Genomic DNA, 26,605 nt, shown 5'->3' on the forward strand with positions numbered 1-26,605 from the left:
AGCCGCCACCGGGCAAACATGTCATCGTCAGAGACAACTTAGTAAAAAATGTGTCCGTTAAGGGCTTCTGTAGAAACATGGCAGCACAAAATGGCTACTTCCATGTAAGGGGACCCTCGGTCTATGTAGATAATAATTCTAAGGTAATAAACACATAATGGTTGATTATGAAAGGTCTTTATACACCCCTGACAATATAGTTTTGTATATTATTTAGCATTTCTGTCAAGAGATTCTTCTAAAAATTACACACTGCACATTTAAACATGATATTGCTGACTATAACAATGGCATTATACAGTGTGATGCCAGCACTGCCTATACTGCACCAAACGCTTCCATTTTATGAGAAAAACAACAGCTGCATGACATATCCACCACTTGCCACGTCCCATGTGAAAAGCCATAAAAACTGAAAGCCTACTCTGGTTGCTATTTTTGTCAGTTACTCCAGATTTGTTTGAAGCTCATGGGGTTTTGTAACATGTAATCTTTATTTAGTTGAATGTTTGTTTAAGAGGTTTTAGTAATTTTTTGTGCCTGTGGATGTGTGTGTCCGCTCTGGTGACAGCTTTTTCCAATCGATATGACGGTATTTTGTTCAAGTGTTTAAAGAAACCTCCCCCACTAAATCTAAAATGACCAGTAGGTGGCGGAATGATACAAACGGTAAAGCGGTTACTGTTATCAGTAGAATATTGCATGGCTGGGAAGGGCTCTTAGCCGATCAGATTTGAAAACCAGAAAGAACTGTTGTATAAACAAATGTAAATAATAACCCAAATGAATGCATTCATTTTTTTAAATTTAATGTAAGTAATACAGGCTGTTAAATTGAATTTACATTGTTTAATAAGTGCAGAAAGTCAATGTCATTTCTTATTAGGCAGAACACAATGTAGGTCCAGAATATGGCAGTGATGAAGATGATCAGTAGCTGGGTTTCCATCCAAACGTGATGCAAATCTTTTCAAAATTCGCAAAAAAAGAAAAACAAAGAAATGTGAATTAGGTGCGTTTCCATCAAGTTGTTTAAGCGAGTGACAGTGGTACTAGTAACCTAGTAAACATGAGTAAACAAAACAATTTACGCATTGAAAATGGAGACAGGACTGCATGTAGTCACAATGGGGCAATTTATTAATGTATTCACCGTGTAGCTAGTAATTGCCAAACTGCATGCTGTGCATAGAAAAAAGAAATGCAGATTTTTTATGAAGGCACTAGCAGCAAGGACACTGTGACGATGTTGAGCCTCATATATGGTAAAGACAACTCCAGCGGAAACAGCTAGACGGTCAGTCCCGTGGGTTTAATGTTTGCTACATTAGAATTAATTCAGCAAATGCGTTTCCATCTCCCATTTTTCGCATTTACTCTTTTTCGCATAAATCAAAAACCACCTCAAGCGAGGGTAAAAACTTTTGGTAACACTTTATTTTACAGTGTCTTTGTTACACATGTTACATGTAATTATTATAGTAATAACAGTTAATTATGCATAATTACATGCAACTAATCCTAATCCTAACCCTATACCTAACCCCAACCCTAAAGTAAGTACATGTTGTTGATGATTATTACTTGGTAATTAAATATATAATTACAATGTAACAGTGACGCCTTAAAATGAAGTGTAACCAAACTTTTTTCAGAATCAAGGGATTTTTTATCAAAATTTGGCATTTCCATCACTCATTTTTCATGAAATACTTCAGACTGCGCGTAATATCATGGTGATGGAAACATGGCTAGTGATATTACATTGTGCCTAGTGCTGACTCGACCTGCACTGCAGATCCTGCCACAGCCTGTAGAGAGCAGAACATATGGGGCAGACAACCCTAGCATAGCCATCATTAATTAGATGATGTGATCTGTTAATTAATCAATTTAGTCACACTAACAAGCCAAAAGCATATATATATTTGTGCTTGTATGCTTTTTATTCCATGGCAATGTTTTTTGTTTGGTTGTCAGTTGTTGTTTACTTAATACATGACACTGTTGTCCAGTTAGATTTTCATCCTTGAGTTTTTTATTACTATTTCCCAATCATGCGTTTCTTTGTATTTTGTTCTGGTTTTAACAAAATTATGTAGCATTTTGGGGCAAATATGCAAAATAGTAAAGTAAAACTTGAAGCTAAAATAGCAAATATCTCCAAGGCTACAGTAAATTTTCCAGGTGTACTGACGTAAGCTAGGAAAAATGTGATCCATACAGCACAGAATATGAGCATACTGAATGTGATGAATTTAGCTTCATTGAAGTTATCAGGGAGCTTACGAGCCAGAAAAGCTAAAATAAAACACAAGACGGAAAGCAAGCCAATATAAGCAAGAACAGCCCAGAAACCAACAGCTGAACCTAAATTACATTCTAAAATGATCTTATCTTTGTAATAATGCATGTTCTTATATGGGAAAGGAGGTGATATTGTTAACCAAAGCACACATATTAGGACCTGTATTAATGTAAGGATAACAACAATTAGTCTTTGTTGAGGAGGCCCAAACCATTTCATGACATTACTTCCTGGAAGTGTGGCCTTGAATGCCATTAACACCACTATTGTTTTCCCCAGAACACAGGAGGTACAGAGGACAAAAGTGATCCCAAACGCTGTGTGACGCAACATACAGGACAACTCAGTGGGCCGACCAATGAAAGTAAGTGAACAGAGAAAACACAGAGTCAATGAGAAGAGCAACAGGAAGCTCAGCTCTGAATTGTTGGCTCTTACAATAGGTGTTTCTTTATGAAGATAAAGCACAAAAGATACAAATAATGAAAATAATGCTCCAATGAGAGAACAAAGAGAAAGCACAATCCCCATGTTTTCTGTATAGGAAAGGAATTCAATCACTTTTAAAACACATCTGTCTTTGTTTTCATTCGACCAATACTCCAAATCACAAGGAATGCAGTCACTAGAATCTGTGAAGGAATTAAACAAATATGAATACAAAGCACATTTCAAGGTCTCTGGCCATTGTACAGTATTAAAGCATGAGCTAGTACTTATTACCTGTCTCATTACTGATTTCTCCATGTGCACATTGAATACAGTCATAACAGCAGATAGGTCTTCCTTTCTGTGCAGCCTTCCTAGTGCCTGGAGGACAACTCTCAGTGCACACAGACACAGGCAGCTGTGAAAAGAGAAGTGCCATGTAAGGCCCAAATAATGATTTCAAGCCATGTGAATTGCTTGTCCTTAAAGCGATAGTTTGCCCAGTCAGCTTTTATAAATTTTTTGTCATATTGCCAAGTCATTTATCCCTCATAATTTGCCTTCTTAAATTGATTTTTGACGTACCTGTCTGCTGTTCTCAGCCCATACCATAAGTTCCTGATTAATTTTAAGACGTTTCTCTGGAGGCAGTGAGTGGTCATACGCACCAACCAGTTTATACTGCATACTTCCATCTTTAACAGGCTGCCAGTTGACCAGATCATATTTCGCTACAGGATCCCCACTTTCATCAAAAAATATTTCCTCACCTGTTTTGGCAGTGAAACTGACATTTCTCATATACTCCAGCACCTACGAATAAACACATACATAATTGATATCAGTTTGACTTTTTATTTTTTAATTGTTTGTCTTCTTAATCACCTTTCTTGGTGTGGGCACTTCTACTTTGCTGCTGTTGGTGGAGGACTCAACATCTTTTATCAAATTATGCAGTGCATGTGCGACAGCATAAGTTGCTGTGTACACTTTATTTGCTATGCGCATCTCTAATGCATCAGTATATTCATTTTGCACTTCTGCTAGGCGTTCTGAGCCAGTACAGTGACCTGTGCTACCTCCGGTGTTTCTGAAAGAGCACTGAAAAGCTGTTTCCCAGAAATCTTTCAAAAGTTCATTTTTTGGTTCTTGATCAGGGTGCACATTCAAAAGAAACTCTCGCAGGCCGTCAAGCTTCATGTTCTGTAAGGCAAAGCCCACAGCTCCCGTGAGAAAACTGTATTCCTTTGTTTCTGCAATAATTCGAGAAGTGATCCAGGATTCGCTACCGACCCACTGGAGCCCAGTGACATTCTGTCGTGCAATTAATTGCAGGAGTGGGATAAAATCTGTAGAAGATGTAAAAGATACCACCACCTTGGCTGTTGATCTTTTAATCACTTCCAGTGTCTTTAGGAGCTGCTCTTGTGTATCGGTTCTTAATACGGTCACTGAGTATTCAACACAAATCCCCAATTGTTGTGCTGTCTCTTCAAATGTTGAGATTCCATAGCTACCATAATCACTGCGACTGCTGATCGTTCCAACCCAAGTCCAGCCAAAGTGCTTGACAAGCTGAACCAGTGCTCTGCTTTGATAATAATCACTGGCTATCGTTCTGAAGAAGGATGAAAACCTTTTTCTGTCACTCAAGCATGCACATGAGGCAAAATGACTGATCTACAAAAACAAAAGAAAAAGAATAAAAAAACTAAGTATTTAGACAATTTTTATTTGTTATATTTACACCAATTGTTTTCATAATTTTTAAGGGCATTTGGGGCATCTTGCAGTGGTTCATTATGCACTAATTTATCATGACAACATGTGGCAAATCAATAAGAGAGTTCTTACCACAGGGAAACTGAAAGGGCTTAGTAAAGAGGCAATGGCAACGGTGGAAGAAGAGCTTGTCTCTCCAACAATGGCTTGAACAAATGGTGGTCTAGAACAGGACTCATTGTGCGAAGCCATTTCTTTAAAGCCATTTATCAAAGCCATGCTCGACAGAATAGCCTGATTTATTGTCCCACATGCATCATATATTTTATAGCCCAAAGTGACCCCAGGCAACAGCTGTGTGCTGTTGTTTATCTCCTCTATGGCAAAAATCAGTGTCTGAGCCACTTTAAACTCACGCAAGTTGATGCTGTGACAATAAACATCAGTCAAGTGTTACAGTACATTCTGCAAATAATCATTCAGGAAGTATAATAATAGTACCTCTTTTAAAGTGATAGTTTAACCAAAATTGAAAATTCAGTCATTTACTGACCCTCAAGTTGTTCTTAACCTATATAGATTTCTTTCTTTTGCTTTGTGCTACCAATACTTTATCCACCTTTATAAATATAGTTATTCAGATTTATTTTACAAGTAATTTTACTGATTTCACCTCATGTACATGGTATACAGTCATGACAACATATAGGTTTTTCTTTCTGCACAGCCTTTCTAGTGCCAGGAGGACATCTATCACTGCACACAGACACAGGCAATTGAAACAAATATTGCAGCTTGCTAATTTTAAAATGACCTGTTTATTTATACAGTTCATATAGAGCACATTTAAAAACAGTTGAAAAACTGAACCGAGTGCTGAACATAAAAATCTAACTGTAAACACATAAAACAGAGAAAAAAAACAATTATAAACAATCTTAAAATGAATGTGTTAAAACAACACATGTTGTATCTCGTTAAGTCCCTATTATAACACATAATACACAAACAAATAAAAATTAACACATCCTTTTTTAGAGTGAACCAAAATGACAGCTTAACAAAGACCAACTACAGTATAATACAAATGGAATGATAATTGGTCAGATCAAACAAGTGTGTTTTTAAAAGAGATTTAAAAATGGATAAAGAAGGGTCCTACCATCAAAAGCTTGACCCTTCTATGTTTTAGTCTAGACTTTCCGTCATTTTTACATGCATAATTATCCAGAACATACAGTAGCAGTTTTCTCTTTTTAAACTCACCCACAATTTTTTACCTGGTTAAAATGTATTGCCCACAAAATTAAAGTCCTATTTACAACTAAACTTTCCCTCCCACTGAAAAGAAGCATCACACAGTCCAAAAGTAACAATTTCATAGTGTGGTTTGCTTCTAGGTTCCACAATCACAAATGAACATATTAACAGTACTATTTTTTCATATTATAGAAGTCAATGATGCTCCAGGTTTGCTTGTTTACAAACATTTTGCAGAACAAAGAAATTCATGCAGGTATGGAACAACTTGATGAAAAGTAAATAATGACAGCATTTTCTTTTTTGAGTGAACTGTCCCAGTAGTAGTATTCATAATACTACAGTATTCATAATGCAATGTTATTCTCATACAGACCTGACACATGTAGGTGGTTCTGGTTTGGAAGTAAAAGGATGCAACTTTTGCACAACAGTTTTATGAATTGACAAAATCCCCCCAATATTCATTTCTCTTTCTGCAGAAAGTATAGGTGGGAATGGCTGGCTAAGCATTTTGCAGACTTCTGCTGTAGCTGGGATGCAAGCACCATATAGCAGCAGTAGCAGGAGTGTCTTCTTTGCCATGCCCATGTGAAGGTAGAGCAGGAGCCTTTGTGGCAGAACAGGAAATGATCTGCCCTTTATCATGTTTTGAAATTCCATTTGGGATCAGTGTCATTACACTAGTTTGCTTTTAATGTTTTATAGAAAATATTGTACCACCTTAAGACCAATTGAAATACAAAATAATGAAATTCCTGCAGTAATGCTGCTGTTCATTTTTTTGGGAACCTGAGTTTAATTTAAATTATTATCAAGGTTGGTTGTGTGTGTTGTACCTCATTGCTGTACCATCTTTTATTTCTCTTGTCTTTTGTGAATTAGTTGTTAACAAATTTCCAAATTATTATGCACATGCGAAAAGTTCACACATTTTATTTTACCCTCAACAGTTATACGACAGTGTGCATGTTATTATATTTAAATGAAATAAAAATGTCAAAATATACTTTAATACTTTGAAAAATATGCAAAATGTGCTGTTTCATATTATTATGCAGAATGCACTTTAACCAAATTTATAATGATACAATGGATTATACTGATCCAAAAACAGATATCTGTCAAATGTGCTGCATGGACACAAAACAAACATTTTCCAAAAAACAAACACAATGTAAAATAAATAATGTATTTACACAAGTTACATAATAATATATGAGAATATCTTTGACATGACTTTAACTCTCCCATTCATGAAACTTGTACGTATATAAATATAGGTTTTGTCTTTATTTCACCTGAAGATGCTAGTATTGCATCCCTAAGTTGATGTTTCAATTATAGTGCCGTCCACCTCACAGCTCTTTCATGATGCACCACAGGCTCTTAATAGGACTAAGATCAAAGGATGATTGTGGTCACATCTTAATTTCTTTTTGCAGCATGGAATGGTGTATTTTTATCCATGAAAGTAAATTTATTTAAAAAGACATGATTCCTTTTATTTCTGTCACGGTGATCCGTGTCATGTTTTGTTTGTGTCTCCGATTACGTCACCTGGACAATTCATGAACTGATTCATCACACCTGTTCCGTGTTAAGTACTGTGTATTTATACTGCTGTCTGTTTCTCACCTGTCGCCGGATCATTGTCATTGTCATTACAACCCTGTCTGTTCCCTGTGTTGGATGTTCCTGTTTTACTTACTTACCTGCATGTTGTTTTACTCCTCGTGTTTTGTTTCTTACTTATTATTAAATGTTATCTATTTATTGTGAACTCTGCGTATGCGTCCTACTTCCTGTTTCCCGGTCATGACAATTTCCCTTAATGAAAAAAAAATTTTTTTTAGGAACTCTACATATCTTCTAGATGTCCTTTTGACACACTCATGGACCCTAAAGGGACCTACCATCTTACTTCCCAATATTTCAGCCCAAATCATTACTCTGGCACCCAGGGCCGGCAATAGGTGGACTAGTCGGTTGCCTTGGGCGACAAATGTGTTGGGGGCGCTGGGCGCACTCTGGTGGGAGGGAAGTTATGTTACGTTAGTCAAGTGCTCAGCTGCTGGTCGATCTGCGTTGATCTAAAATGAAGCGGTCTACTAAACCCTCTGGCGCACAGGGACAAAAACAGAGAAAGGACGAAGATATGAACAGTGTTGGGCAAGTTACTGAAAATAAGTTATAGATGAAGATTCGATGCATCGATATGAGAAGCCTGATTCAACTACCAATCTCACAGTCGAATCATCGCAGATGTGTTATGAAATGAGGATCATTAAATGTTGGCCATATATGGGTGCACATTATTTGATTTCACTTATAACAGTTTTCTCCCAATATATTAATATACAGCATATTATGATAATGCTATGCAAATAATATGTGAAGAAGTAGCTTTATTTAATATTTTAGAATGCGTTAATAAATCCAACAACCCTCGTGACAGGGCTACACGTCCATATGGTAAGGGGTTTCCATGCATTGCAAAGCAGTGGCCTCTTTGTTTCTGCTGTTAAATAGACAAAGCTGGCAATTCTGGCTATACCTTTCGTTATTTCTTTGTTTTATTTTATTTATAAATAGCTAGTGGTTATCTGATTTAATTATTTGGCTTGTGTTTTGTTTCCGTGCATTTTACACAAATTTTTTCTGCAGGTTGTTACTTCTGACCTTATTTTATTATTTTTTTTTTACTGGAAAACATCAGCTGGGAAGCCGCTGGACAGCGCTCAGATAATGGACAGCGCACAAAGAGCTGGACAGCGCTCAGATGTAATCCCACTATACGGAGGTCAAACTCGGCTGTGTCACAGCAGCCGAGCGAGAGAGCTGAGACGTGAAATAATCCAGCAGTCAAGCAGCGAAGACGGGGCACCGATTCACAGGAGAGCAGATAACTGAACAGGGAATCTGAAGGGGCAAAGGCAGCAGAGAGCACGAACGGTAAGTAGCAATACTACTACAAAACACAAGACTGGAACTAGACAAGCTAGCGGGCATGAACATACTATGACGAACTTGCAAAGAACAGAAGAAACGAGGGGAATTTAAATCAAACTGGATTGGGCAATAATAAGGATCAGGTGTGTGACGCCGGTGAGTAGAGTCAGAGATAATGAGATCACCAGGTGGAAGGCGCGCACATGTGGAGCTGTCAAAACAAAACACAACACATAGTGAAACAAAGACAAAGCGGCCAATAAGACCGAATTCATGACTAAGGGGCTTTTTACACCTGGTCACTTCATGCGTTTTCTCTGATCGGATAGCTATCTGATCGTAAAAAGACCAGGTGTAAATGGCCTCTGAAATGTTTTCGAGACGGATTTAAATCCGATCGCTCAAACCACTTCAGGAGGTGGTCTGGGACACATTTTGGAGAAGTGTAAATGCATCTGGTTGTTGAAACCACATACGTCGCGCTTTACTCCTCCCAAACGTAAGCACGTCACTCGCAAAGCTGGAAGAGCGCCAAACAAAGAAAGATGACACGCCTATTGCTTTATGATGACAGCGGGTAAAAAAGCTTCCTAGAATCAATAAAAGAGTCCAATGACAAACTCAAATGATATTAAACAAATAAATATAACGTTAAGAGAGAGTTTTGTGAATGCTTTTTCCCGTCATGGACCTGCATTAAATCATCGCGCTGTCACTCTCCTGCTGTGCTGTACTGCGTGCTTCAGCTCATGCCGAGCAAGGAGAGACGCACGTCCCCTGCCCAACATACAGTACAACATACTGTAAGTGCTGCATATTGTTGCATAAACGTAATCTTAAGTTTTTTAAGGCGGAGTAATAAATAGTGTATTTGCATTTTGGGCGGGTGTAAAAGATCGAATTCATATTGGTTTTGCCAAGACGTATTTATGTGGCCAAATGTAAATGTTTTAACAAATCAGATGGCTATCCGATAACAGAAAACACATGAAGTGACCAGGTGTAAAAAGGCCCAATATTATGGTCCGTGTTCACTTCCAAATGATAAAAAATGAAATTCATGAAATAAATGATAGGCTATAAGAATCATCAGATGTTTAGTTGAATACAGAGATTATCAAAGTAAGCAAGCAGGTATTAATAAAGCGTATTTGTCTATAAAATCATTAATTTCAGAGTTTATCTTGTTATAAATTAACATTTAAAAAATTATATATAAAGTTTAGCTTTTATCATTTACAATAACAATCACAAATTATGTCATTTTTCATTTTATTCGGTCATGACTGCTTTGACGCGCAAAATCTCAAAATTATATAAGATCACTGTACTGTAGCCGGGGCTTCCCAGGGGATCAAATTTTTTTAAGTTTAGTTATCAAAATGTTTGATATATGTTATATCTTTGTTTTGTGTTCTGTGGATTGTGGCTTTAAAATCTTATGAGGAATCATTTAACGAATGTTTATATTGCCTTTTATTTTAACTTCAAAAGGATACGAATGCATCGTCAGTTCCCTTTCAGTCGTGACCGACGAATTGGGAACTCGCTTAGAGGGACCAATCTGCTTCGATAACTACTAAAACGCCAATGAACTTGGCATTGAGATATTTGCATAATGCTGGCGCCGCCCCGCCAGGTGCGTATATAAGCAGCAGGTGCAAATATGGAATCTGCTACTGAGAAGCTACTCTACTCTGTTGGGATCGATTGCTGAAGTTGGTTGGACTAGCAGTACCACAACGGAAACCTCGCAGTATTCCACGACTCTGCATATTTTTTGTTTTGAGTTTAGTGTGTGTGTTGCTTTTCCCTGTGCGCATCATCAACTGAGCATCTGAGTGAATTTCCCTAAAAGAGTAATATGGAGGGTTTGTGCCTTGTTAAAGGCAGACACTCTCTCGTATATCTGGGCCCGGTTTTTCAAAAGTAATCCACTAGGATTTTGGATAACGGATTGGATCAAATCTTGAAAATGGGTTTTTCAAAAGAAAAAACGGATTACATAATCGGATTAGATCACGTAATCCAATCTTGGTTTTAATCCGGATCAAACCTTTAGTTTGGGTTTTTCAGAACTTTTTTGTAGGATTTGGATCACTTTGATCCAAAAAATCTGGATTAAACTGATCCCATCAGAAGGGTGGATTCAGCGTGGATTTCATGCCCAAAATGTAATGAAAACGTTAAAAATGTATCAAATAATACTATATTTGGATCATGCAGTATCTTACAAGATATCCTATTTATTTATAAGGTTTAAATTTAATTTGTTCATCCATCAGGCTACAATGATTAGGTAGGCTTTAAAGTATTCAGCCTTTCAGTATAGGCCTACAGCAAAGTAGAAAGAGTTTGGCCTCATAAAATAATCCCCCAAACAGCTGTCAAAATTGACCAAAAACAATAAATTTTATTCTGTCACTAATTTATATATATATATTCATCACAATGAAAAATATTTTTGTTTTTACAATATTTATTAGTGATGCATGCAATGATTACAGAATAACCCAAAAAATGCAAAGAATGGCAATCACAGATTTTTGAAATCCAAAACCAATCCAAATCAGAAATAATGTCTAACTATTGCGTCCCTTGTTGCACGTCCTGTTTGCTCATTCTGGTAGAATGCAGGAGGTTGGTTAGGGTCTCCAAGGGGCTCAGGTGCATCATTGTCAGCACAGAGAGGGACATTGCGCTTAGTAGCAATGTTGTGCAGGACAATACAGGCAAGGGTTATGTTGCATGCTTTCTGTGTTTCTGCTCTCAGGTAGTTAAGGCATGCAAAGCGCCTCTTAAGAACCCCATTTAAACGCTCAATTGCACATCTTGCTCTGCAATGAGCAGTGTTGAAGCGTGCTTGTGCCGGTGTTTTTGCTGTTAGATAAGGAGTCATCAGGCATGGTAGGAGTGGGTAGGCTCTGTCTCCTAATATTATGCCATCCGGTCGGTTGGTTTGGAGGTCTCTATATAGAGCGCTCTCCCTCATGATGCGTGCATCATGGTCAGACCCAGGCCACTTGACAACACAGTTGGGGATGATGAGGTCAGCATCACACACAAGTTGGACATTGATGCTGTGCCTCCCCTTTCTGTTTATAAACTCCCATTCATTCTCACGAGGTGCTTGTATATGCACATGTGTGCAGTCGATTGCTCCAATAGTATTGGGCATATTCCCCAAAAGAAAAAAGCTGCGCTTGGCCTGGGCAATCTGGTTGTCCTTTGGAAAAGAAACAAATTCATTGACCAGGCTGGCCAGTGTGATTGAGACATCTCTCACCACATCACACACAGCTGATTTCACCACTCCCATATAGTCACCAACAACTTGATAGAAAGTCCCACATGCATAAAATCGGAGAGCAATGAGGATCTGGTCTTCCACAGACAGACCGTGACTCCTTTGGGTTCTGTGTTGAAGTTTTGGCCTGAGAAGGTTCACAAGGTACTCTATATCAGCCTTCCCAAAGCGAAACCGGACATACAGCTTCTCAGTGGTGTATTGGTCTAGTGGCTTGGTACGTTCAACATACACCCTTTGACGGTATCCTCTCCTGGCAAAGTGGTGGTGGCGATGGACAACACCTGCCATTTCACTGTCTCTCTGTGAATCCTCTGAGAAAGGCTGATTTATATGGCTGTGTAGTTGGTCTTTTCAAACACACCTATTACAACTGATTAGTTTTGGCTTGTGTTCAATTGAGGTAATTGGACCCAAGGCCTATAATTGATGAACAATGTTCACTATATTAAAGCATCGGAACCATGGACTCAAGAAGCTGTAACTTCACTGCTGCTGAAACCAATGCACTACTAGAGGGTGATCGGTGCCATTATGGAACAATAGTGGGAAGTTTTAATTCTGCTAAGGATACCAACAAAAAGAAAAATGATGTTTGGATTTTAATCACAGAAAATGTGAATGCCATAGGGTCTGGTCAGAGGAGGACCACAGACCAAATCAAATTGCGGTGGAAGAATCTTAAGGCTAGGGCAACAAAGAACCATGCTGAAGCCAAAAACCCACAAACAGGAAAAAGCCATTTAAGAGGGGAGACTACACAGATGTGGTCCTCGACATCATTGGAGGTGAGAAGTCACAAGCCCTCCATGGTATTCAAGGTGTTGTAGGGGATGGGGAGCCTTGGATTGAGGAGGAGGAGGAGAATCTGCCAGTTCCTCCTGAGGCTGATCCAGAGAGCGTATTTATATTGAATCTCAGTTCTGTTCCTGAGGAAGAAGCTGGACCCTCATTGGTTGAGCCAGTGGTAGTTGCCACAGGATCTCAGAGGAAAGGCTTGAAGCGCCCTTCATCAAACAAAGATGATGATTACAAGGCACTTCTGGAAAAAGAGACTGAAAGGGCAGAAGCACAGCTTCGTCTGGCAGAGGAACAACTGACTCTGACCAAACTGCAGCAAACCAAGGCCAGACTTGAGATCCGCCTCCTAAAGGCTACGCTCAGACAAGCTGGTCTCTGCACATCAGATGAAGAAGTCTGAAATTATTCTGGAGTATTTGACATTAAGTCTTTTTTTTATTTAATACATCTATATTTGAAACTTGTTATAAATATCCTCAGTGTACAGTGTTTGTTTTGTAGGTCTCAGATGAGTGGACTGCTGGAAGAGGATGGGGTTTTTCTTGTTTTTAGTTTTTTAAAATGTGTGTTTTCATTTAAAATAAAAATAAACTTATATTGACCCCACACTGGTTATTCTACTTGTTGCTTTTTACATATCTATAGTTCTACATTGTGATTTCCTATCCTGTTTGAGCACTGGTTATCCAGATTTGGTGATCCTGAAAAGTTCCTATCCGGATCAGATTGATCCAATCCGATGTTGCTTTAAAAAACTGGCTCAAAAGTAAGCTGGATTACGTGATCACGGATTGCAAAAAAAAGGATTACTAAATCCGGATCAATTTTATCCGGATTAAACCTTTTGAAAAACCGGGCCCTGGAGATCAGTGTCCTTTTCAGGATGGCTTTTTGTCCATGCGATCTTGGGTGCGGAAAGTACATGGGTCCGAAGGACGGTCACGAGTGCTGTCTCTCGTGCTTGGGCATCGAGCATGCGGAGGCAGCGTTTGCTGAGGGTGAGTGTTCTCACTGTGACAGCATGTCCCTTGTGGATTTGCGGAGACGTTTGTCTTTCCTCCGGGAAAAACGCAACCCCTGTCCTGCGAGAGTCGAGCGTCGCCACGGCACGGCTGTGAGGCTCTCAAAGGACGACCTCCGCATCACTGTGCTGAACCGGCCGGGGGATTCGTCCTCCGGCTTTCAGCCTCCTCATCCACAGCCGGCAGAGGTTCCAATGGAGACTGCAGCGTCGTGTTCTACGATGTCTGTAGAATCTGTTGTGCCTCCTTCCGGGTCCGCAGCATCCGCAACATCCGAGGGTGGGCCCCCTTCCTCTGAAGTGGATCCCGATGTCCTTCCTCCCTCTGGTTGGGTTGCGACGCCGAAGCGGACGAAAGCGATCGCCCAGATCATGCCCCGGCGCAAGCGACCTGCATCTCGCCCTCCAGCGCCGGCTGCCCCATCTGCTCCTCGCCGAGGGCGCCCTGCGGCAGCTGCACCGTCCCCCCTCCCAGGATGTCATCCAGGCAGCAAAGGGGGACCAGCCATCGACACACCGGTAGTGCTGGTACACTGGTAGTGCCGTTAATTCCCCTCGTGCGGTCCCTGGGTGCTTGGCTTCAGCTTCCCAGCCCGTCTCGTTGGGTTTTAAGCACGATTCGCCTTGGTTACGAAATACAATTCAACCGGCACACACCCAAATTCCCTAGCATTCGTTTCACCATGGTGAAAACGTCTGATGCACATGTACTGCGTGCAGAAGTCGATGTCCTGCTGGCGAAGGGCGCGATTGAGCCGGTCCCTCCAACCGAGATGAGGTCAGGGTTTTACAGCCCATATTTCATAGTACCCAAAAAAGGCGGTGGGCTACGACTGATCTTGGATTTGCGCATACTGAACAGATCTCTTTAGAAGAGATCCTTCAGGATGTTAACACCAAAGCAAATATTCCACTCAATTCGCCCCCAAGATTGGTTTGCAGCAATAGACCTGAAAGACGCATACTTTCATGTGTCCATTCTCCCTCGTCACAAGCCGTTTCTCCGCTTTGCGTTCGAGGGGCGGGCATATCAGTACAAAGTTTTACCATTCGGGCTGTTTCTCTCCCCCCGTGTGTTCACGAAAGTAGTGGAAGCGGCGTTGAAGCCTCTGAGAGAGAGCGGTGTTCGCATTCTAGTTTACCTCGACGATTGGCTTATAATAGCGCATTCTCTGCGGACGCTTTGCGAGCACAGAGACTTAACGCTTTGGCATCTCGCCCGTTTGGGTCTTCGGGTCAACTGGGAAAAGAGCAAACTCTGCTCCATGCAGAGGATCTCTTTTCTTGGTATAAAACTGGACTCGATCGATTTATCGGTGCGTTTAACAGAAGCCCGCGTCCAGTAAATTCTGACTTGCCTCGACTCATTTTGAGGGAAGGATGCGGTCCCGCTGAAACAATTTCAGAAGCTCCTGGGGCATATGGCAGCAGCCGTGGCTGTGACACCGCTCGGGCTGCTCCATATGAGACCGCTTCAGGGTTGGCTTCACCATCGAGTCCTGAGGGAGCGTGGCGCGCCGGCATCCATCGTGTAACCATTACACCTGCGTGTTGCCTAACATTCCCCCCGTGGTCAGACCCCGCGTTTCTCAGGGCCGGTGTGTCCATGAGCCAGGTCTCTTGGCATGCTGTTGTCCACACAGATGCGTCCGACACGGGTTGTGAGTGTTGCCTCATCTTGGGCTCTCGCTCGTGGTTCCTCGCTAACAGACATCTGCAGAGCTGCTGGTTGGGCGACACCTAATACGTTCATTAGATTTTACAATGTTCGTATCGAGCCTGTATACTCTTGTGTTCTTTCCTCATCAGGGGGAGCACGGAGAGCAGACTCTATGTTGCGGCCTATGTTGCAGAGCATTGGCTGTCAGCCTCTCACTAGCTGTATCCTCGCGAATCTACGTGTTTGGCTCGGGCTCCACATTGTGTCCCCTAAGCGGGGTTCCTTTGTGAGTATTTTTCCGTCGGGTTAATCCTACTAGCCCACGTTTCCCTCAGCAGAGCACTGCTTTGCTTACACAGCCACGGCTGTCCTTTATCAACTAAGGCTGTCTTTCGCCCACCATTAGCCATTAAAAGGGGCGGTGGCTTCCGCAGCGTTCCTATCCTGCTAAGGTAGGGCACTTCCCAGTCGCTAGCACTTCTGTGGGGTTAAAGGAACATCTAGTGCCCGGCCTTCTGCCTTAATCCTATTTCTCCATCTCCTTAAGTGGAATCAGAGGGCTTTTTGCAGACACTGGAAGAGGTCAGCCCCTAGTGGCGTTTTGGTAGGGATTCCCAATTCGTCAGTCACGACGTGACATTGTAGTGACTGACTGAAAGGGAACGTCTCGGTTACGGATGTAACCCTCGTTCCCTGAAGGAGGGAACCAAGACGTCACGTCCCATCGCCACAGGTGCTGCTCCCTGCTGTCACGGCCGGTCACTTTCTTCCGGCTTTCTCAGTGAAAAGAAGCTAATTTCCATATTTGCACCTGCTGCTTATATACGCACCTGACGGGGCGGCGCCAGCATTATGCAAATATCTCAATGCTAAGTTCATTGCCGTTTTAGTAGTTATCGAAGCAGATTGATCCCTCTAAGTGAGTTCACAATTCTTCTGTCACGACGTGACGTCTTGTTGACAACCTGGTGCCCCTCCCACCCATGCGCACACACATAGATTATTCGACTATCGGTCGACAATTCTGATTCGAATATGTAAATCCTTAGTCGAAGACACCCCTAAGTTACAGTTTACTAGTTACTTCTTTTAAAAGTAATTGAATTACTCTATCAGTTACTGTATATGAAAAGTAATTTGTTACTAGGTAAAATAACTGTTAAGTTACTTTTATATCTGCTTTTTAAATGTAAATATGAACAGTACTGAAAAGTCAAACACAACATTTTTTAGACTTATTTATTGTAATCAATTAAAAGTCTGTTTTAATACAAAAATAACTGTCTCAGTCATTTAACAGTGTTTTTTAACACACCAATACAGTATTAACACTAATTAAAAGGGAAAACAAAGGTGCCTTGAGGTGCTGCATATAATTGAAAATGTGATTTAACAAAAGTTAACAAAATGGTTTAACAAACATGCCTCATAATGCCTCAAAATCTTAAAATGTAAACTTTACTTTAACTACTGTATTTACAACTTACACACAATGTTAATCAGTTAGACAGATGTAAAAACGAAAACAGACGCAAACAAACCACTAGCAAAAAAGCCAAAGGAATGTAAACAGAGCAGATGACATGTGTACTGGATAACAATGTGCCTGTAACAAAGGGCTGCTTACACAAAGCGAGAGAGAGAGAGCGAGAGAATCCAAATGCAGAAGATTTATTGATAAAATCCCAAAAGGGCAGGCAAACACATCCAAGCAGGATAATCCAAAACTGTAATCCAAATACCAGGCAAGGGGTCAAAACCATGAATACAAGAAAACAAGAAACAATGAGATATAACACTTGGTAATGCAGTGTTACACTAACAATACTTTGCAAAGTGACTGGGTGACTGAACAGGCTTTATACAAGACAAACAGGAAGTGAATAGTGAATTGTGACACAACATGATTTCAAAATAAAATACTAGAAACATGACTTCAAAATAAAAGACCTAAACAAACCATACAGAACACAAGACCAAACCTCAACAGAACCCCCCCTCTTAAGGGCAACTTTTGGAGCCCACAAAACAGAACACAGACAAAAACACAAAGAGTCCATGGGTGGGTGGGTGTTTCAGGGCCTTGTGGCAGAGGCAGGGTGTGTTCATAGAACCGAGATGGACCCGGACCATGGAGCACAGACGGTCCTGGGTAGTGAGGTTCGGACGGGCCTGGGTCGTGTGGCCAGGATGGACCATGATCACAGGGCAGCAGAGGACCATGATCACAGGGCAGCAGTGAACCTGGATCATGAGGCAGACGTGGACCTGGATAGTGAGCAGACGTGGACCATGATCACAGGGCAGCAGTGAACCTGGATTGTGAGGCAGACGTGGACCTGGATCGTGAGGCAGAAGTGGACCTAGATTGTGAGGCAGACGTGGACCTGGATCGTGTGGCAGACATGGACCTGGACCGTGAGGCAGACCTGGATCTGGACCATGAGGTAGACGTGGACCTGGACCATGAGGCAGACGTGGACCTGGATCATGAAGCAGATGTGGAAGATTGGACAGGAGACGTAGGACACCAAGGTGGCGCTGGTGGTGCTCTGGACCTGGAAACAGAAATAGCAGAAAGAAAGGCTGGCAGAGCAAAGTAATCAGACAGCAGGAACATAAATACAGTTAATTTAAGTCAGTTAAGTTAACATAATTACAGTTAAGTCCATGAATGTTCATCTTGAGCTAGGCAGAGAGTTCATATAGTTCATTAATGGCTATTTTGTATAGGGAAAAGAGTTCAGAGTTAGACATCTTCGATAGGGCAAACAGTCTATAGAAGTCATACATAGTAATTTTGAAAAGGCCATAGAGTCTATGGAGCTTAGGAGTGACCATCTTAGCTGACCTACAGGACACAGGGAAATGAGGAGTAACCATCTTGGCCTCTACAGGAAACTCAGGGAACTTAGAAACAGGCCTTATGGTCATGACAGGAAATTCAGGAAACTTAGGTTCAGCAGACGTGGTCGGGACAATAAGCTCAGGGGACTCCGATTCGGACCTTCCAACAGAAACAAGAAGTGCAGGTGACTCAGGTGAACCAGATGAACCAGGTGACTCAGGTGAACCAGGCGACTCAGGTATGCCAGGCGATTCAGTAGTGACAGAACGTGTTTGAGGCTCAGGTTCGAGCCTTCTAGTCATGCTAGCAAGTGCAGGAGACACAGGTTCGAACCTTCTAGCCATGATAGGAGGTGTATCAGATGATTCAGATTATTCAGTTTGGACTATTTCTCGCGAGATTCAGAGGCACGTGTACTTAAGTATCGTCCGAAACCGCCTACTTACTGAAAATGTAGTAGGAGAAGTACGTGAGTATTATGTCCGAATCCTCAGTATCAATAAAATCAGTGGGCGAGAAATCCCCAGATGCCCTACTGAGTCGGCCCAGATTCTAAAGCGTGCATCGGATGGACACTTCTATCCCAGCTTTTCCATGATGCCACGGGAAAGCAAAGCAATCGACCGGAAACCAACCAATCGGGTAATTTCGATACGTTACACAGGGCTGTTCCTCAGCACCCAGACTTCACGCACAGACCCAGGATATACCACAAAGTGCTCAGCAGATTCATGTAAATAAAGCTGTAGAATTATCACAGCTGTGTTGAGATGACAGTAAATATGTGATGGTTTGTTAGAAAAATACATTTTACGAGTTCGCCTCACTGACAATAAAGTGGGACTGCTAATATGCGTGAGTGGCGTGCTGTCCTGGGGCGAAGGTTCTGAGCTCGGGAAATACCCCCCGAGTTCGGAAGGTTCGTCCCTTGACCGGGGAAGGTTTGCGATAATTCCGGAGAAGGCGGGTAAGGAGTCTTGATTATTTATAGAGCTGGTACTAAGTTTGTTGTGTTGATTAGTGATTAATAACCAGCTGTGTTCATTGCTTAATGATCGAGAGCCAGCCGTGTTAATTGATTAGTGATTGAGAGCCAGCCGTGTTCATTGATTAATGATCGAGAGCCAGCCGTGTTCATTGACTGATCAGCTCCTCCCAAACCTTGTTTATAAAACATTATTTTATGAGTTCGCCTCACTGACAATAAAGTGGGACTGCTAATATGCGTGAGTGGTGTGCTGTCCCGGGGCGAAGGTTCCGAGCTCGGGAAATACCCCCCGAGTTCGGAACGTTCGTCCCTTGACCGGGGAAGGAGCCCCGGGCCTGGGGCGTGCCCTGACCCGGGTTATTCCCAAAAAGAGCAGGTGGTGCAGGACATTCGCCTGAACAACAATTCCCCAAAGAAGGCTTGCTTGAGAAGGCGAGGTGCTGGCCCTCATTGGAGAAAATGCTGAAGTAGTGGGTAGAATTGAAAAAGGCAGCTCTGGAGAGCAGGCACTGGTGAGAAGTGTTGTGAAGAAATAGGTTGAGAAGGACAGTATGAGGTGGGGCAGAGGCCTGGACCCAAAGGATGTAGTTTGAAGAATATAGGGGGCTCCGGGGGAGCAAAATCTGCTGCTGCCAATATGTAGGGATAGGAGAAAATTGTGCTCTGAAGAAGAGCGGGGAGTTTTAAAGGTAGTAGGTGAGGTAGTGCTGTAAGGAGCAAGGTAGGACTCCAGGGGAGCGAAGGAAGCAGTTTGTGCCCTGAGATGGGGCTGTGCTCTAGAGGAGCCAGACATGAGGTAGTTGGGGAAGAAGAAACTCCAGAGGGAGCAGTACTGCTTAGGCAGCGATAGATGAATAAATTCTGCTGGGCAGAAAATGTGAAGGAAGCACTGGCGCTGCGATACAGGCTTCGAGGTTAAAAGAAGTCTGCTGCAGCAGATCAAGGAAAAGGCACGGGCCCCTGTGGGGGCGGTCGCTGCGGCGATACTGGCCTGAGTTGGAAAGGGAAGGTTTTATTGGCAGAGCATGTGAAAGAAGCACAGGGCCCTGCGGGGGGCGGTCGCTGCTGTGATACTGGCTTGAAAAAAGGCATCTGCTGCAGCAGAAAGTAAAATAAAAGCTTGGCCTTCTGAAAGAGCGGTCGCGCTGCAACAGTAGTTGTATTTTGAGAAGGAATCTTGTTGCGGTAGGGCTGTGATCTGGTCTAATTGATGAAAACTCTGATGCTTCTCCGAGCTGTCAAATAGGTTTGAAGAGTTCCCTGCGGAGACTGTTTGGAGTCTGGTATTTTGAGAGGTATTAAGAAGGTCTTTGAGTGGATGATTTATGGGAATATTAGTGTTGAATAAGGAGGCACTGGTGTTGGGTGGAGATCCGCTTCTGGTGCCAGCTGCCTGAATTTCTGGAAAGCAAATCGAGAGAGAGAGTCGGCTATTGTATTGTTACGGCCGGGGATGTATGTGGCCGAGATCAAAAATTGATCACATGCTGCAGTCCATACTAGACGTCTTAGTAAAGGCATTAATGTGAGGGAATGAGAGCGACCTTTGTTGATGCATTGTACGGCTGCCTGCCTGTCTCTTTGTATGACAATGCTGGTTGAGGTCCATTCTTTCCCCCACAAAAAGGCAGCGACTACTATGGGGTATAACTCAAACAGCGCAGATGACGACAGGGTCTCTGGGAGATCAGAAAGTTGATTGGGCCATGTTGACGCGAACCAGCGGCCTCTGTAATAACCGCCGAAACCGACGGACGGGGTGGCGTCGGTGTATAGTTGAATGTCCGTGGGATGAGAAATCATGCTTTCATAAAAGAAAGAAATGCCATTCCACTGCTTAAGGAATCTTACCCATAGGCTGAGCTCATTAAGACATGGCTCGTCTAGGGATATGAGACCTTCTAGTGTATTTGCGGTTGTCGAGAGAGAAATGAGATGTGAGATGAAAGGGCATCCCTGGGGAATTATATGCATTGCGAAATTGAAATAGCCGAGTAACTCGCGTTTGGAGCAAGATGGGTTATCGAGCAGTTTGGAAGCTACTGAGATGATTCTGACGATTTTTTCCTTGGGTAGCAACGCTTGGAATTTTTGTGAATCTAAAATGATTCCCAAAAATTCAATGGTAGTGTCTGGACCGGCGTTTTTTTTCTGAGCGAGCGGAATTCCGAGCTTCTGAAAAACTCCCTGCACTGATGAGAGATGGGCGGCTGGAAGATTATCCGGAGGAGATATGATTAAAAAATAATCTAAAAGATGTACAACGTGGGGAATTGCATAGTTATTGGAAAGAATCCAGCAAATGGCCTCTGACAGCATGTCAAATATTTTGGGGCTGCTTCTACACCCGAAAGTTAATCGGACGGAAAAGTAGAATTTATTGCGTCAGCATATGCCAAACAGGTGCCAAAAATCAGGGTGGATGGGCATGATTTTGAATGCTGATGTAATATCTACTTTTGCCATCCATGTGCCGCGACCAGCATTTTTTATGAGAGTGGTAACTTGATCAATGTCATGGTAATTCAATGAAAATTCTTCGAGTGGAGACAGGCTGTTTATGCTAGGGAAAGGAGAAGAGTGTGGTGAAGAAAGATAAAAAATGAGGCACTTGACAATGGGACAATGTTCACTTATTTTTGTCACGTGGCTGCTTAAGCGCGTTGTGATTATTCACAGCTGTTACTCATCAACAACCGGCAAAACCAACATCTCTCTGACTTAATTTTAAACAGTACATTGTGAAAAACGCTGTCATTCTCTTACATATCCGTGCATAAAATTGGAGGAATACAATTACATTTTAAATGTATTTATTTTTTTACAATTTTAAATAAATACTATTATTTTAAATATTGAGTAGATTGTAGTTCCTGACTGTGTAGCAATGTGTGTTTATATTTAAAACTAAAACAAAGGTTTATAATATGTCTTTATAAAAGTTCTGTCACGTTTAATAAGTTTGAGTTTGATCACGTGATGTTTGGTTGGCGAGCTTCAGAAAAGGTCACATGATTTCCAGTAAGGGTTATGAGCACACTCGAAACTCCGGAAATCTTCTGAAGACCTGGAGATGAAGGAGGAATTGACACTGTTCGTGGTCATGGGTACCGGCTGAAAGCCAGGGGAACAGTAAAACCAAGGGTTGCCCACCTGGCCCTCCTCCGGGGGGAGTGGCTCTTGAAGAGTGATCCTCTACAACTCCAGATCACCCGACTCAGGGCCGCTTGGTCTATGTTTTCCACCTCAGAAAGTGGGCTGAACGGGTATGGCGAGTTGCTTACAGTGGGTTCCTATATGCTGCCTGGATGAAGGAACAATGGTAGCCGTAGCAGCATGCCCATGGCGAGGAGCAGGCTGAGGCACAGACGAAGCGGAAGGGGCAGCTGGGTTCCGATGCGACAAGATGGCCTCAGACTGCTTAAGGGCAGCCGAGAACTGCTGAATGCTCTCGGCGGCACTGCCGAAAAGGCTGGTCTGGGAAATCGGAGCATTCAGGAGACAATTCTTGTCGACTTCTATAATGTCCGCGAGACACAGCCAGATGTAGTGTTCTAGGACCACCAGGGTGGACATCGCATGACCAACAGCTTTTGTCGTGACTTTGGACGAAAGGAGCGCCAGGTCAGTAGCTGCACAGAGATCAGAAAAATCCCTGGGTCATGAGCTCCCTCATGCAGGTCTCTCAGAGCCTTAGCCTGATAACCTACAGCAACGCCATAGAGTGCAGGGCAGAAGCTGCCTCCACACAAGCCTGGTAAGCAGACCCCGTCAGCAATGGGTAATGAGCCCGATAGAACTGACGAGAGACTGCAGACTCATGAGGGAAGCCTGTAGCGGCACCGTCATCGAGAGGTGAGGGGAGATGGCTGATGGGGTTGTTTCCAGGAGGAAAACACAATTTTCCACGAGTCAGTTTATCATGCATCTCACGAAAGAAAGGCACAGGGGGTGAGGGTTGAAAAGCCCAAGCATCCCCGAAGCAGAGATGGGGACTCGAGTTTGAGACTAACATACATTTGCTGAATAGAGCAATGAAAAACAACATAACGTTTTTATGTGAAGCGACTGCTGCATCTTCTTCCTGAAGCGCTCCGCCTGTGTTTGAGCACGCGTTTAGTGCCCTCAGTAGTGTACATACAGAGAGAAGTGTTTCAAAAGTTAAGCCAACATAAAATCTTTCTTTTCTGGACAAGGCACATACATACACGCAAAATGATCTCACAGTATTCTTTTTCTAATAAAACATTTTTGTTTATGTCTTAAGAAACCAGTCAGAAACTGGGCTTATTTGTTCTTAATAAAGAGACAGTAACCTCAATTAACCTACTTAAGTCTGTGTCATTTATGTAAATCAAACAACCCAAGACAAACAGAAAATCACTTCTATTGCTCAAAAATAATAATAATAATATTTAATTTGTACAATAAAGACAGTGTTATTATCCATTTAATTTAATTTATGTACATAATGCTAATTTTAGACCTTACTTAATGTGCAACTATGTTCTATTTATAAATGTTTATAATTTCTTTATTTGTTATTAGAGTTTTATTTGTTACAACGAGACTTGAGACTTGACTTGGACTCGAGCCCAGAGACTTCAGACTTGACTTGGACTCAAGCTCAAAGACTTCAGACTTGACTTGGACTCGAGCTCAAAGACTTCAGACTTGACTTGGACTCGAGCTCAGAGACTTGTGAACATCTCTGCCCCGAGGTTGGGGAGGTTGAGTCCACACCAAGCCAAGCACCACCGGTGCTCGAGCGTGCATGGCCACCATCTCAGGGTCTAACACGGGTTCTGCAAGGAGGGAGCAGAGCCAAGTCGGCATCCGAAATAGACGGCCCCCCCTCTGATGCTCCGACAGACACAGAATCCTCCTGAGGACCGATAGAGGGCAAGGGCGACGTAGAACACCCACCACCCATCTCTAACAGCACCTCTGACTGTGGATCAGGGTGCTGAGAGCCACTGGACAAACAGTGGGGTTACTTGAGTGTAACCTTTTTCCCTGAAAAAGCGGAAAGAGATGCTGCGCTGGTAAGCACTATGGGCAAACATCTTTATTTGTTGACCAGCTGAATATAATGTGTAAACGGAATTGGAATTGAATTGACCCGGAGGTATATAAAATAGATGAGCACCAGCTGTGTCATCAGATCTTTTGTTTGAAGACCAGTCCTGGGACCTCAATGTACGGCAAGACAGCACAGCATCTCATTCCACTTTTTGAGGGAACAAGGTTACACTCAAGTAACCCCACTGTTCCCTATCAAAAGCTACTCTCGATGCTACGGTGCTAAGCTCTATGGGGAATGACAATACCCACGCTGCTGTGCTTGGAGATGTCTGGACCCCTTATGGATGTGTTAGTGTGCGCACAAGGACCGCAAGGAAATCTCAGACATAAATAACCAAGCTAAAAATAGTGGATGTGTGCGGAAAGGATGCTCCTGCCGCCTCACAAACATCTAAAGCAGGCCCCCCTTACTAATAGTAGCAGTGGGAGATACCTCTTTATGGAACAAATGGTATAGACATCAGCTTGAGATGTTGACTCAAGGACATGAGATCCTGGAGTGACATGAGCATCCAAGCTAGAAAATCTTATGAATGTATGTGGAGAGGACCAGCCCGCCGCATCACTAACGCTCTGTAAGGAGCCACCCATTACTAATAGTAGCAGTGGGTGATACCCTCTCTTGGAACAAATGGTTTAGACAGCAGCTTGAGATGTTGACTCGAGGACATGAGACCCAGGAGTGACATGAGCATCCAAGTTATAAAATCTTATGAATATATGCAGAGAGGACCAGCCTGCCCCTCATAGGCAAGAGCAATAGCATCCCTAACCCAATATGATATGGACTGCCTGGCGGCCCCCAAAACAGACAGACAATTGCTCTGACTTATGCCACTGGCTAGTGCGGTGAACATAGGCCGGAGGAGCATGGACTGGACACACTCTGTGGTATAATTCCTGCTCCGGTGTGTCGAAAAGGGAACCTTAGGCAGGTAATCAGGATAAGGATGCATGGGGCAAAATCTAGACTGCCAGAGACTGCATATCCCCAATTCTTTTAAAGAAGTTATTGCCATTAGAAAAACCATCTTTAGTGTCAGAAGTCTATCAGACGCTGACTCTAGAGGTTCAAAGGGGGTCTGAACCAGACCCTCCAGGACTATAGCTAGGTCCCACGAAGGAATCTTATTTCTTGTTGGAGGCCTCAATCGTTTTGCCCCACGAATAAAGCGAGCGAGCAGAGGATGCCTCCCGAGCGGCGCCCCATCCACCAAAGCGTGGCAAGCCGAAAGAGTGGCCACATAAACCCTGAGAGTGGATGGGCATAAGCCTGCTGCTTCCAAAACCCTGAAACTTCACTCGACACATACAAGGGGAGTCAGTGTTCCGCCTTCGACATCTCGATGCTTGTACAGAAGGGTAGATGGATCTTCGCTATGAACATAGAAGTAAGTACTCCAAAACAGATGGCTATTGACTTAAGTGTACAGGTAAGTATCCAGCTGTAAGTAGCTTTTAGCTTGGGCTTACAGGTATGTGTACAGAAGGGCAACTGGATCTTTGGTTGGGCGTACAAGGGCGTGTTCAATGTAAGTCGCTTTAGCTTGGGCTTACAGGTACGTGTACAGAAGGGCAACTGGATCTTTACGTTGGGCGTACAGGGGCATGTTCAAGGTAAGAAGCTTTAGCTTGGGCTTACAGGTACATACACAGAAAGGGCCACTGGATCTTCACGTTGGGCGTTCGGGGACGTATTCAAGGTAAGTAGCTTTAGCTTGGGCTTACAGGTACGTGTACAGAAGGGCAACTGGATCTTTACGTTGGGCGTACCGGAGCGTGTTCAAGGTATGTAGCTTCAGCTTGGGTTTACAGGTACGTGTACAGAAGGGCAACTGGATCTTTATGTTGGGCGTACCGGAGCGTGTTCAAGGTATGTAGCTTTTAGCTTGGGTTTACAGGTGGGTGTACAGAAAGGACAACTGGATCTTCACATTGGGCATACAGGGGTGTGTTCAAAGGTGAGTGGCTTTAGCTAGGGCATACAAGTTCAAGTTCAAGTTTACTTTATTGTCAATCAAAACCATGCAACATTACATTACACAGCAGACTGAAATTGCGTTTCTCCCATACTCCAATGTGCAGTATTAAAAAGGATTCCACACTCACTGAGACAAACTAAACATAAGATTAGACATAGGACACCACTAGAAAAGTACAAATAAATATTTAACAGATGGACAACAGTTATGAAGTTTACAATTATTAAACTTATTGCAATGCC

General features: G+C 42.6%; 1 protein-coding gene across 1 annotated transcript; it reads right to left on the bottom strand.

The window, feature by feature from the left end:
* Positions 1-1,759: 1,759 nt before the first annotated feature.
* LOC129437310 (extracellular calcium-sensing receptor-like) lies at positions 1,760-6,367 on the bottom strand. The gene is made up of 6 exons (XM_055195461.2): positions 6,096-6,367; positions 4,592-4,886; positions 3,623-4,417; positions 3,323-3,550; positions 3,032-3,155; positions 1,760-2,940 (listed from the first exon to the last, which is right to left on the bottom strand). Exons 1-6 carry the CDS (start codon positions 6,365-6,367, stop codon positions 2,045-2,047), a joined length of 2,610 nt encoding a protein of 869 aa, XP_055051436.2. The 3' UTR covers positions 1,760-2,044.
* Positions 6,368-26,605: the final 20,238 nt, after the last annotated feature.

Source organism: Misgurnus anguillicaudatus, chromosome 24, assembly GCF_027580225.2.
Source record: "Misgurnus anguillicaudatus chromosome 24, ASM2758022v2, whole genome shotgun sequence".
Taxonomy (NCBI): Eukaryota; Metazoa; Chordata; class Actinopteri; order Cypriniformes; family Cobitidae; genus Misgurnus; species Misgurnus anguillicaudatus.